The following is a 12,066-nucleotide window of genomic DNA, read 5'->3' as shown; positions in this document are numbered from 1 at the left end:
CTTGGAGGAGATGGAGACAAAGGAGCACTTCCTGTGGAAGTACATGCCCTGTATACTACGATTTCCAAGGATGATATCATTGCTTATTTCAAGAGGGGCATGGGTTTGGACCTCTGCCCTAGTTGATCCATTTTCAAGATCAGGTCTGTGTTGGTCTCCATTTGATGGGGATGTGACGACATAGAGAGACCCTGATGTGCCGCACTAGAGAGCAGGAGAAGAAAGCGGCTCTTGCAATCAAGACAGATAGAACCTAGCCTTGGGATGTGGATGTGCAAAGTTTCCTCTTAGGGATTGGTGCCTTGGGGGTGAATTTGGGGTTTGGGCCCAAGAGGGGGCAAAGGACCTTTAAAAATTTAAGTTGGTCATATCCAGATCTCCAACAGCTCATCAGGCAATAGCTGCAATAGAACGCAAGGAAACCCCCTCTGGATCTGCCACGTCATGACGTCCAAACAAAATACATATTGGTAACATACTTACTACCACCTGAGTCAGCGAGAACAACTCTTTGTGGTTTGAGGTCCTACCTAAAAGCCTACCTTGATCAAAAACTCCTTCGCCACTGCACCTGTCTTGACAAGTACCGCTGCCACAAAGTTCAAACAAGCAAGCAATCCTCCATTTGGATCCAGAAAGCCTGCTGGTAGCGCATCCTCCCATGTGCTACTAGAAGGCTGATACAAACGACTGGTGGCCGCAAAACCGTCCTTGTGCTCAATAGTCCCCTCACTGATCCTCTGAGGACACTGCCGCCAATTGTGACCTTTCTAGCCACACCGGTTACATGTTGTGAGGGAAAGGGAGATAGAGTGGAACTAAGGAGACAGAGAGAGAGAGAGACACAAAATGTGTGGGTGTGTCAAAAAGTGTTGAGCCACACCACAAACTCATAGGTTTTATTAGGATTAGGCTTTCACCCTATGACTGTCTTAAGACAGTCATAGGTGTCATAACTTTAACAAAAGGGTGGCAATGTGCCTTTACCCCAACAACCTCCCACCTAAAGGCCAATGTGCCTAAAGGGGAGAAAAGAATAAAAAATTACAGCAATATACAGTTACTGTATACAAGACCATAAAATAAGAATGGTCTCATCCTAATCCCATGATGTGGCGGCAATGTGCAAACCGCTCTGTAGGCAAGCTCTTAGTGAGCAAATCTGCAGGATTATCATCAGTATGCACCTTCACAAGCTCAAGTCGCTTGTCTTCCAGTACCTCCCTGATGAAATGGTATTTCACATCTATGTGCTTGGTCTTTTGATGAAAGACCGGATTCTTTGCCAACATGATAGCACTCTGACTATCACAATGCAAAACTGGCATATCTCCTGTAATGCCCAAATCTCCCACCAGCCGAGTAAGCCATATTGCTTCCTTGCAAGCCTCAGTGGCTGCAACATATTCAGCTTCAGTGGTTGACAGTGCAACACATTTCTGCAACCGAGACACCCATGATATAGCACCTCCTGCAAATGTGAAAATATAACCGGTAGTAAACTTCCGGTTATCTGCATTCCCTGCATAGTCTGAATCTGTAAAACCATGCACCAATGCATCCTGCCTACCATAGCTTATGCACAAGTCTTTGGTACCCTTGAGATACCTCAAGACACCTTTCACTGCTTCCCAGTGCCGCTTGCCTGGATTTGCCATATACTTGCTGATGACTCCCACCGCAAAAGTAATATCCGGACGAGTGGCAACCATGGCATACATCAAAGAACCAACTGCAAATGCATACGGAACCTTGGCCATTTCAGCCTTATCATCATCTGATCTAGGGCTGTCCTTACTGCTGAGTTTTAAATGTGAAGCAGCGGGGTACTAATAGACTTCCCCCCCTCCATTTTAAACCTCTGCAGTACTTTGTCAATGTACTCCTTCTGTGACAGAAACAAAAGTCCCTTGGACCTGTCACGAATAATCCGCATACCAAGAATATGGTTTGCATCACCCAAGTCTTTCATGTCAAAAGACTTATGCAGTTGTTTCTTCAAAGCAATAATCTCCTGCTGAGATTTGCTGGCAATCAGCATGTCATCCACATATAGAATGAGTAGCATCAAACTGCCATCCTTTGCCCATTTGGTGTACAAGCAGTGATCAGTCTCACACCTATGATACCCTTGGGACTGCATGAAGGCATCAAACTTCTTGTACCATTCCCTTGGCGCCTGCTTGAGTCCATACAAGCTCCTCTTGAGCTTACACACAAGCTGCTCTTTCCCTTTAACAGCATATCCCTCTGGCTGACTCATGTAGATCTCATCATGGAGATCTCCGTGAAGAAAAGCAGTCTTCACATCCATCTGACATAAATCCATGTCCTCATGAGCAACAAGGGCTAACACTGCTCTCAAAGTAGTCATCTTGACTACAGGGGAAAAAATCTCATCAAAGTCAATGCCCTTCTCCTGCTTAAATCCCTTGGCAACCAATCTGGCCTTATACCTCGGTAAAGCATTTGAATCCACTTTGACTTTGTAAACCCACTTGCATGGCAAAACCTTTCTGCCTGCAGGTAGCTGCACCAAGTCCCATGTATCATTTTGAAGTAGGGAGTCCATTTCTGACTGCATGGCTTTCTCCCACTTCCTTTTCTCTGTTCTTCCCATAGCTTCCTTGAAGCTGGAAGGCTCACCACAATCTGTCAGCATGATAAAATCAGCCACATTATTGGCTCCTGGAACAAACCTGTCAGGAGGCCATTGTACACGGGTGCTCCTCCTAACAAAATGTTCCAGATTAGGCTGCTGTCTAGCCTGTTCGTCATGCATGACGGCTGGCTGTACCACCATATTTGGCTGTTCTACAGCCCCATTTGCTGGCATATCCAGTGGTGCATCATTGGCAAAATTGTCTGGCTGATTTTCAGCCTGTATACCCTCTTGAACAGGGTTATCTACAGCAGCCTGCTGCTGCATATTAATGGGCATTCTTTGCTGTCTGACATCATCATAAACAATGCTCCTGTATTCCACAGGTTGCACGGGTTCTTTGTGTACACTATCCTCTTTAAAGATGACATCATTACTGCGTATAATCTTCCGTTTGACGGGATCCCATAACCTGTACCCCATTTCACCTTCGTCACCATAACCCATGAAGATGCATCTGAAAGACTTTGGCTCCAGTTTGGTGCGCAGTTCTTTGCGTACATGAGCAAAGCACTCGCAGCCAAACACACGTAAGTGCTTATATGAAGGTGGCTTGCCAGACCACACCTCCTCTGGCACTTTCAACTCCAAAGCCTTGTTCAACGACCTGTTAATTATGTGAACTGCTGTTTGCACGGCTTTTGCCCAAAAGCCATGGGGCAATGCAGCATAAGACAACATACATCGAACCTTCTCCTGAATAGTTCGATTCATCCGCTCACTCACACCATTTTGAGATGCATTATGAGGGGCTGTGAGTTCCTGTTTAATGCCCTTAGCTTCGCAAAACTGTACAAAAGCATGTGACACATACTCACCCCCATTATCGGATCTGAGGCATTTCAGCCTGCGACCTGTCCAATTCTCAACCTGAGCGACAAACTTCTTGAAAGCATCTAAGGCATCGCTCTTATGCTTCAAGAAATAGACCCACACTTTACGTGTGGCATCATCAATAAAAGTAATGAAATACTTTGCACCCCCTAGTGATAGCTGTGGCATCTCACACAAATCAGTGTGCACTAGATCAAGTGGTGCTCTATTTTGGGGAGTTCTCCTCTTATGAGGAATCATAGAATGCTTGCCAAATATGCAATGATCACAAGTAGGCAAATCTGAAAATGAAAGAGACGGCAGATAACCCAAACGTGACAGTTCTTGCATTCCTTTAACGGACATGTGTCCCAACCGGCTATGCCACAATGAAACCTTTGGCAGCTCGGTTATGGCAACAACATGATTACCTATACTTGAAACATAAAGAGGGTACAAAGTATCACTCTTATAACCCTCAGCCACTACAACCTGGCCATCAGTAATCACCCATTTGGAATCCCCAAATGTGGTGTGTAACCACTGTCATCCAACAAGCCAGTGCTAATCAGATTTTTCTTGATTTGCGGCACATGACGAACACCATCAAGCATAAATGTGCGTCCATCAGGGAATACTATCTGTATACTGCCAATCCCTGCAATCTGACATGCATAGTTGTTCCCAAGGTGAACAACTCCATGAGTACCTGTGTAGGAAGTAAACCACTCCCTATGAGGAGTAACATGAAAAGAAGCACCTGAATCCAAGAGCCAGGTGTGCATGTCATGGCCATCAATAACCAATGTATGTGCAATTACAGCAGAAGAGCATAAAACATCATGTCTGTCACTTTCACTGTCCTCTGCTGCAACATTCACTGCATCCAAGTCATCTGCCTTTGCCTTTGCTTCCACTGCCTGCATCCTTTGTCTCAGCCTTCTTGGCTTTCTGATCCCGTATAAACTTGAAGCACTTAGACTTCACATGTCCCTTCTTGCCACAGTAAAAGCATTCAATATCCTTTTTGCCACGGGACTGACTGCGGGATTTGGACTTGCCAGCAGATCTCCCCTTCTACTGAGTCCTACCTCTTTCCTGTACCTGCAAAGCATTGGAAGACTTGCTGCCCATATTATTCTTCCTGCTCATCTCGTCCATAAGGAGAGAGCTCTCCACATCAGCATACATAAGAGTGACATTTGAATTAGACAGGGTGGTCTTGAAAGTGTCCCAACTCTCAGGGAGGGTACACAACAAGAAAGTAGCCTTGAACTCCTCATCAAGGTTCAATCCCTGTGCAATAAGCTGTGTAAAGATGGCATTGAACTCACTCAAGTGTGAGGTCATAGCTGTACCTTCCTTCATGCGAAGGTCTACAAGCTTTTTCAACCAATAAACCTTACTGGCTGAACTCTTTTGGGCATACAACTCTTCTAGCCTCTGCCATAGGCCATAAGAGGTCTTTTCAGCCTGAACATTGAACACAAGAGAATCACTGAGAGTAAGCATGATAGCAGCCCTAGCGGACAAATCAAGCTCCTCCCACTCATCATCTGACATCCCAGATGGCTTGACACCCTTCACCCTTATGGGCTTAGAAATCTTCTTTAGCAGCAGTACATTCAAACACTGTTCTGCCCATAATGCATAGTTGTGTGCCCCTTCCAATTTCTTTATGTTCAGAATTGAAGATTCACTTCCCCCTGATGCCATATCAGATAAGGAAAGTACCTGACTCCCTGTAAGTCAAAAAATGACTAAATAAAAAAGGAGCCCTCCTCTACCTTGTTCAACATCTCTTCCACCATTAGCCTCATGTTGCTGTAGTTCTACCTTTGAAATTGTCACCCGAAAGCTGAGATTTGCACTCAGCAAAAGCATAAAAGCCCTCTGCAAAATCAAGGCATCTGACCTCCCCAAAACAAAATAACTGTGCAACCGCCACACACTGTGGCAATAGTCACCTCAAGCACGAGGGACACGAGTGTACTTGCTGTACCTCAAACACACAGTTTTAGAACTGAACAAGTTCCGGGAATGAAGAGCAGAGTGCTCTCTCTTTTCCTTCTTCCCCAAAACAAAATTTCTGTGCTTGCTGTACCTCCTGTACCTGCGCAGGGTACTTGCTGTACCCTGTATCTGCAAGGGCACGAAATCCCCAAAAAAAATTTTGACCTGAACCTCTTACGCAGCGTCCGTACGGCGACGTCCATACGGTACGGTTGCCTGTACGACGTCCGTACAATCGGTACGGATGGCCGTACCTGTCCGATCGACGGGTTGTGAGGGGCTGCACGCAGCCAAGACTGCGCGCTGCGCGCGCCTGGTAGGCTGCTGCCGCCGGTGCTGTGCGGTGCGCAGCTAGCAGCAGCTAGCTGCTGCTGCGTGCGCGCCTGCTGCGCGTGGCGGGTCGCGCACCTGCTGCGCACGGCGGCGCCCTAGCCTGATGCTGTGCCGCTGCTGCGCCCAGGCCTAGCTGCTGCTGCGCTGCCCCGATCTGCTCGCGCTGCTAGCTGCTGAGGGCACGAGGCCCGAGGGGAGAGGTAGAGAGAGGGGTGGACCGGAGAGAGGGGGAGAGGTAGAGGGTGCTCTGATACCAGTTGTGAGGGAAAGGGAGATAGAGTGGAACTAAGGAGACACAGAGAGAGAGACACAAAATGTGTGGGTGTGTCAAAAAGTGTTGAGCCACACCACAAACTCATAGGTTTTATTAGGATTAGGCTTTCACCCTATGACTGTCTTAAGACAGTCATAGGTGTCATAACTTTAACAAAAGGGTGGCAATGTGCCTTTACCCCAACACATGTTCGTGAGGCCTTGAGTGCTCCCCATTCCTTAGCAGTCAGCTTCTTCCTACCTTTCTACTCAACTACCAAAGCCTCGGATTGACTGTCATAGGTACGATCTACAAATCTCTCCTCTTAGTCGAGCACCATCGGGAGCAATTCCGCCTAGGTCAAGGTATTCATCCTTCCACTGGTTATCAAGGACAAATAGAATGCAACGTACTGAGAAGATAGTTGGGACAGCAATGTTATGGCCATGTCCTCTGAAGATATCTGCTTCCCTGCGTGGAGGATCTCTCGTTAAAGTTCCCGTAACTTGTTGATGTGCTCCCGCATCGATGAAGACTTCTTGGGATCCAACAATCCCATCTAGACTTCTAAAGAGACCTCTTTATGGGAGAGGTTCAATTGTACAAGGACGCCAAATGCTCCAAGATATTTTTGGCCACTGTCATATTCTTCATGTGATTAATCACCTGAGGAGTACAGTTTAGAAATGTGAATGACCTTACCCTCGCATTGACACGGTCCCACGGCCGCAATTGAGTCTCAGCCTCTCTTGTTGAAGGATCCCTAGGTTGGACGCAAGGGGATCAGGCCTGTCAACTCCCACCGATATGAAGTCAGCCAAATCATACGAATGTAGCACGGACTCCATCATGACCCGCCAAACACCATAATTGAGGCCATCCAACTGACGGTTGATCGGGAAGGTCCGCAAAACTGGAATTTTTACCTTGCTCTCTACCATCTTAGCCAAGGTAGACATGTCAGAGAGAGGACTCAGGAGAGAGTCAAACTGGAAGAGAGCGTGGATGTCACGATCTGTGACATATTCCTTTCTCTATTTCTAGACTTATGGATGGTTTGATGAATGGACACTTGTGGAAGGGTATGCCCTTTCGACGGGACACTTCCTATGAGGCACAACCCTTCACAAGAGACATTCTATTGAAGAGACATTCCTATGTACCCTCTCATTTTGCAAGGGTCACACCCTTCACAAGGGGTACACACCTCTTCATGCACATACACTTTGAAGTACACACCTTTTCATGTGTGACTCTTCACTCTATATAAGAGAGGCCCAATTGTATGGATGACACACAACAGATACCCTACAGACATTCAAGCAATACAATTATTCCTTATTCTCTGCTATTTCAATCTCCTTTCTGTTCCTTAGTACATTTCTAAATATAGTAAATCTAGGATTTCTTACACTGGTATCAGAGCAAATTTCGCTCTTGCCTGTAGGAAATGCCCCCCACCTTCTAGCGCCTATCTAATACATCTCTTTCCGCTAGAAGGACATCCGTGCACAGTGTGCATGGAAGAGATGGAGAGAATGAGCGTAAAAATTTTTAGCGCCAACCCTGCCTAAAGTCATCAATGGCCTCTCCATCTCCCACACAGTTGATGTGAATGGACACGACAAAAATAGTGTCTTTTCATGTGCTTGGGCTGTCCCAAAACCAAGGGACGCACCTTTTCCACCATCGGACACACCTTTTGATGAAGAGTCTTGACTCCTCACCCAAGGGACACACCCCATCGTGGCAAAAAGGACACACCTATTCATGTGGGGACACCCCTTTTAAAAACAGGGACACACCCCTTCATGAAAAGGTGCACCTATTCCAAGGGTCACACCCCTTCACATAGGCACACCTTTTGGCACCAAGCACTTATAAAAAGGGTACCTAGAGGGGTTAAAAAGGAAAACCCAGTCCCAAACCTTAGGTCTACCCTAGATACCCAAGGGTTAAATAAACCCACCCTTTAAATTGTTAAGCAACCACCCAACCTAAGGCAGCACAAACGAAAAGACAGAAGGGACGATCCAATTTCAACGCCCGTACAGTTTTTTCGTCAAACAGGTTGGCCTCCTTGCGCAGCCCCTGCCCTCGCCATTTCGCTGCCCTGCCCCCTCGCCATATGCAGCCCCTGCCCTCGCTAGGTTTTCAGCCCTGTTTCCCTGCCAGCCTGCAGCGCCAGATCAGCGCCAGTCCCTGCAAAGCCTGCAGCCTGGTTTCGCCAGCCTCCATCGTGATCCAGCCTGCAGCTTTTGACGCCTTTTATCACAATCCAGCCTGCAGCCTGTTTCGCCATTGACAGCCTGCCCTCCCCCCCCCCCTTTGTTTCGCCAGTCTTTATTGAGATCCAGCATTGGACATCTGCAGCCTGTTTCGTCATAGACAGCCTGCCCCCCCCCCTTTGTTGCGCTACATTATCTGCCACATCAGCAGCAGTTCAGCCCTCCTCTCGCGATGAAGACAACCTGTTAAAAGTGCCCTGTTCCTATTTTCCAATCCGGACCAGCCAGGCCCAAATCTGCTCCTTGCAACCCACTGCAACATGGACCTTTCCGGATCATCAAGAAAAATTCACCTTTAAGTTACAAATTGGAATTACCACCATCATGGGGTAAAATCCATCCGACATTTCATATTTCTTGGCTAAAGACGTACATTCCAAGCGATGAAGCAGTTCCTCCTGCAAGTGATTATGTTCCAGAAATCGAAGACGATTATGTTCTCCTTATTCCTGAGTGTATTCTGGACCATCGACAACGAGAGACTCGACATCGACTTATCACGGAATTCCTTGTTCTTTGGCGAGATCTGGACGACTCCGACGCTACTTGGCAATCTGATGATGACTTACAGCAGTACCCTGACATTTTACATCAGTATTTTCAAAATTTTCCGTGATATTTTCTACATCAGTTCATTATCTCCACCAGGGTCTTCTTTTGAGTGGGAGGGGATGTCACGATCTGTGACGTATTCCTTTCTCTATTTTTAGACTTATGGATGGTTTGATGAATGGACACTTGTGGAAGGGTATGCCCTTTCGACGGGACACTTCCTATGAGGCACAACCCTTCACAAGAGACATTCTATTGAAGAGACATTCCTATGTACCCTCTCATCAAGGGTCACACCCTTCACAAGGGGTACACACCTCTTCATGCACATACACTTTGGAGTACACACCTTTTCATGTGTGACTCTTCACTCTCTATATAAGAGAGGCCCAATTGTATGGATGACACACAACAGATACCCTACAAACATTCAAGCAATACAATTATTCCTTGTTCTCTGCTGTTTCAGTCTCCTTTCTGTTCCTTAGCACATTTCTAAATATAGTAAATCTAGGATTTCTTACAGTGGATGGGAAAGAAGATAGAGACGGGGAGTGGCAGGAGAAAGGAAAGGAGAGGGCTGAAGAAGATGATGAAGAGCCTTGGGCCTTGGGGCCTATGTACCTTCACACCTTTGCTGTCCCGACCCTCAAGAACTCCTTTCGAATCTGAAAACGCCCTTCAAAGACACTCCTTCATTGACACCCATACATTCCACACCTCCGCACACTCCTCCTCGCAAACACCTCTGAACAGCAGCCCTTAAACTCCTCTCAGTTTGCTGGCTCAACACTCCTTCACGTCTCAAGCCAATCATGGCTCTGATACCATGTGAGAAGTGCAGCAGATCTAAACAGAAATGGAGAGAGGGAGCAAACTACACATGAACTGAACCGAGGAGGGAGAGAGACCAAGAGAAAATGCAAGGGACCTCAGGACAAACTCCCCGTACGGTGGGGAAAACCTCTGCTCTGTAGATAGGCACAACTGCTCCACAAGAGATGAGAAACAAGTGGGGGAGGGGGGCCTAGCAGGCTGGTCTGTGGGCTGACCCCTGCTGTAGGTGGGCCAACCCCTACAGTAGACAGGCTAACCCCCTCTCCTGCCCTATGGGGGCTGCACACAGCCCTATAAGAGGGCTCTCCCTCCCTGCAAGGAGGGAGGTGGGCCTACCCACCAGCTCCTAGGGCTGACCCCCTCTGCATACAAGGAGGCTTTCTTCAGAGGGCCGACCCCCTCTGCACATAAGGAAGCTGCCATCCAGCCCTACAAGGAGCTGCCCCTCCTGCCATGCTCTAGCCGACTGGCCTGCCCAGCCACATGGCCTATAAGAGGGCTGCTACACAGCCTCTAAGGGCTTACCATATGCCCTATCCTGCCTGACCCGCAGGCCTAGGTGGCCGATCCACAGGTCGGCCCAGCTCTGCCCACAATGGGGCAGATAAGGGCGACTACAGCATCAAGGGGTGGCCACGCAGGCCCCCCCAACAAATGCCAGCACACAGCGCCTCCATCTGCGCTGCCACGTGGCTCCAAGGGGTCCTGAATAGTGCCATGACCCACTAAGGAACAGCCGCCTGCCTGAGCCACCACGGGCTGCCCAGTGCCCACAGGTGGCGCCACCACAGAATCTGCCTTCAGCCCTACCCTATCTACCCTCACGGGGGGCAGGCATACCCGCACAAAGGCCCTCACTCAGCCTACCCTAACCTCTCATGGGGCGGGCACACCCACAACCAAGGCCCTCTCTCTCTACAATGTGACATCACAAGATGTTGACCTCAAACAAATGCCCCACCTGTAAACCCCCAAATGAGGAGAGCTGAGAAGCTTGACACCTGCATAATATTGTGAGTAGATGGATCAGTAGGGGGAAGGGCAGAGGCTGTCATGTGGGCTGCACCTTCCTGATATTTTGGGGCAGCCCAAAGGGCTGCCTTTGAGAGCTGGCTGTGGGAATTGAAAAATGCCCAGCCATGAGCCCAAATGGAGGGCCCGAGGTGGGCACAAGGGAGGCCCAAGTGGGGGCTTTATAGGCCCCAGCAAAGGCACCTGGTTCCCCTGCTCAAACAGGCTGCCTACAGTCAGCATGGTTCGAGGAGAAATGGAGCATGTCAGCCTACTCCAGATCGGCTGATCTGGGTCGGCCAGATCTAGGGGGCTATCCAGTCCTATACATGGGCCTTCCTGTCAATCCAGCACTAAGCATTCCATGGCACTTCCAGCCTGCAGATCAGTGACCTGCTGGAGAGCATCGTGGAGGGCAGGAGTGCAGCAGTGTACCTGGAGATCACCATCTTAACAGAGAGTACGGTGCAGGAGCGTAAGTCCCTGACACTGAGTAGGTGTAGACCTACAAGTGTAGGAAAGCACAAGGAGTGCATGAAGGGAAGCTTGTCTGCAGTACACATCAGAGCATACTTTTGCAGGAGTGCTCAGCCTTGAGCAGCTACCAAAGTGTACACAGAGGCATGTGGCAGAACAGAAGATGGTGCAGCAAACAGAGCCACCTTTTGGTACCCTACCTCGGCGACTGTCTGCTGAAGAGGTTGGTACAGCTTGTCGTGTACTTGATAGCTACCATGATATACATTTGGGTTCTGAGTTGTCCTCTTACTGTTGTGTAAAGCACAAGTCTTTCGTTCCCAGGGTACACAGTGTGGGAGTTGGCATTTATTAACGAACTTCCCTCTATTTTTCTACTTTCTTATAACAGCGCAATTCCCTGCGCCACAGGCAGCATGCCAGTCCATGAATAGCATTACAAGTTTCATGGAGTGGTGACTGCAATGTGCAGATCACTGGGCAACTTCAACATCTTGCATATCCGCACAAACCTCACCATCCATCTAAAATGTTTAAAATGCAACGTGGCTCGTTACAAAACTCCACAGACAGTAGGAAATAAGGCCAATATACAAAAAGTTTGCTTGTATTTTGACTATGGCACATTCAAAACATTTGATGAACGCTTATTCGTGGGACATTACTGCCAACCATAACCAAATTTCAATTAACATACTCTGCCTGTGTGCCCTTGAAGTGTTCTGGAGCAAACAAGATCATCTGAGCTTATGCGGATTCTCGAATGCCCAATTTGTCTTGCATACCTAGCAACTGCAAACCGTGAAAAACAAATCTTATAACCAACC

At 48.1% G+C, this 12,066-nt stretch overlaps 1 protein-coding gene across 6 annotated transcripts in view; it reads right to left on the bottom strand.

The window, feature by feature from the left end:
- AGB1 (GTP binding protein beta 1) overlaps positions 1–12,066 on the bottom strand; it is a 69,414-nt gene that overhangs the window by 56,364 nt on the left and 984 nt on the right. For all 6 annotated transcript variants that reach the window (XM_087390527.1, XM_087390528.1, XM_087390526.1 and 3 more), the window contains one exon: positions 11,937–12,031. In XM_087390527.1, the coding sequence (XP_087246653.1) occupies positions 11,937–12,031 (95 nt within the window). The remainder of the gene's footprint in view (positions 1–11,936; positions 12,032–12,066) is intronic.

Source organism: Dipteris shenzhenensis, chromosome 19 (genome assembly GCF_047967505.1).
Source record: "Dipteris shenzhenensis isolate YYH24624 ecotype China chromosome 19, Dip_SZ_1.0, whole genome shotgun sequence".
Classification (NCBI taxonomy): domain Eukaryota; kingdom Viridiplantae; phylum Streptophyta; class Polypodiopsida; order Gleicheniales; family Dipteridaceae; genus Dipteris; species Dipteris shenzhenensis.
Note: the sequence above shows the minus strand (reverse complement) of the source record. Positions and strands in the feature narration are given on the sequence as shown.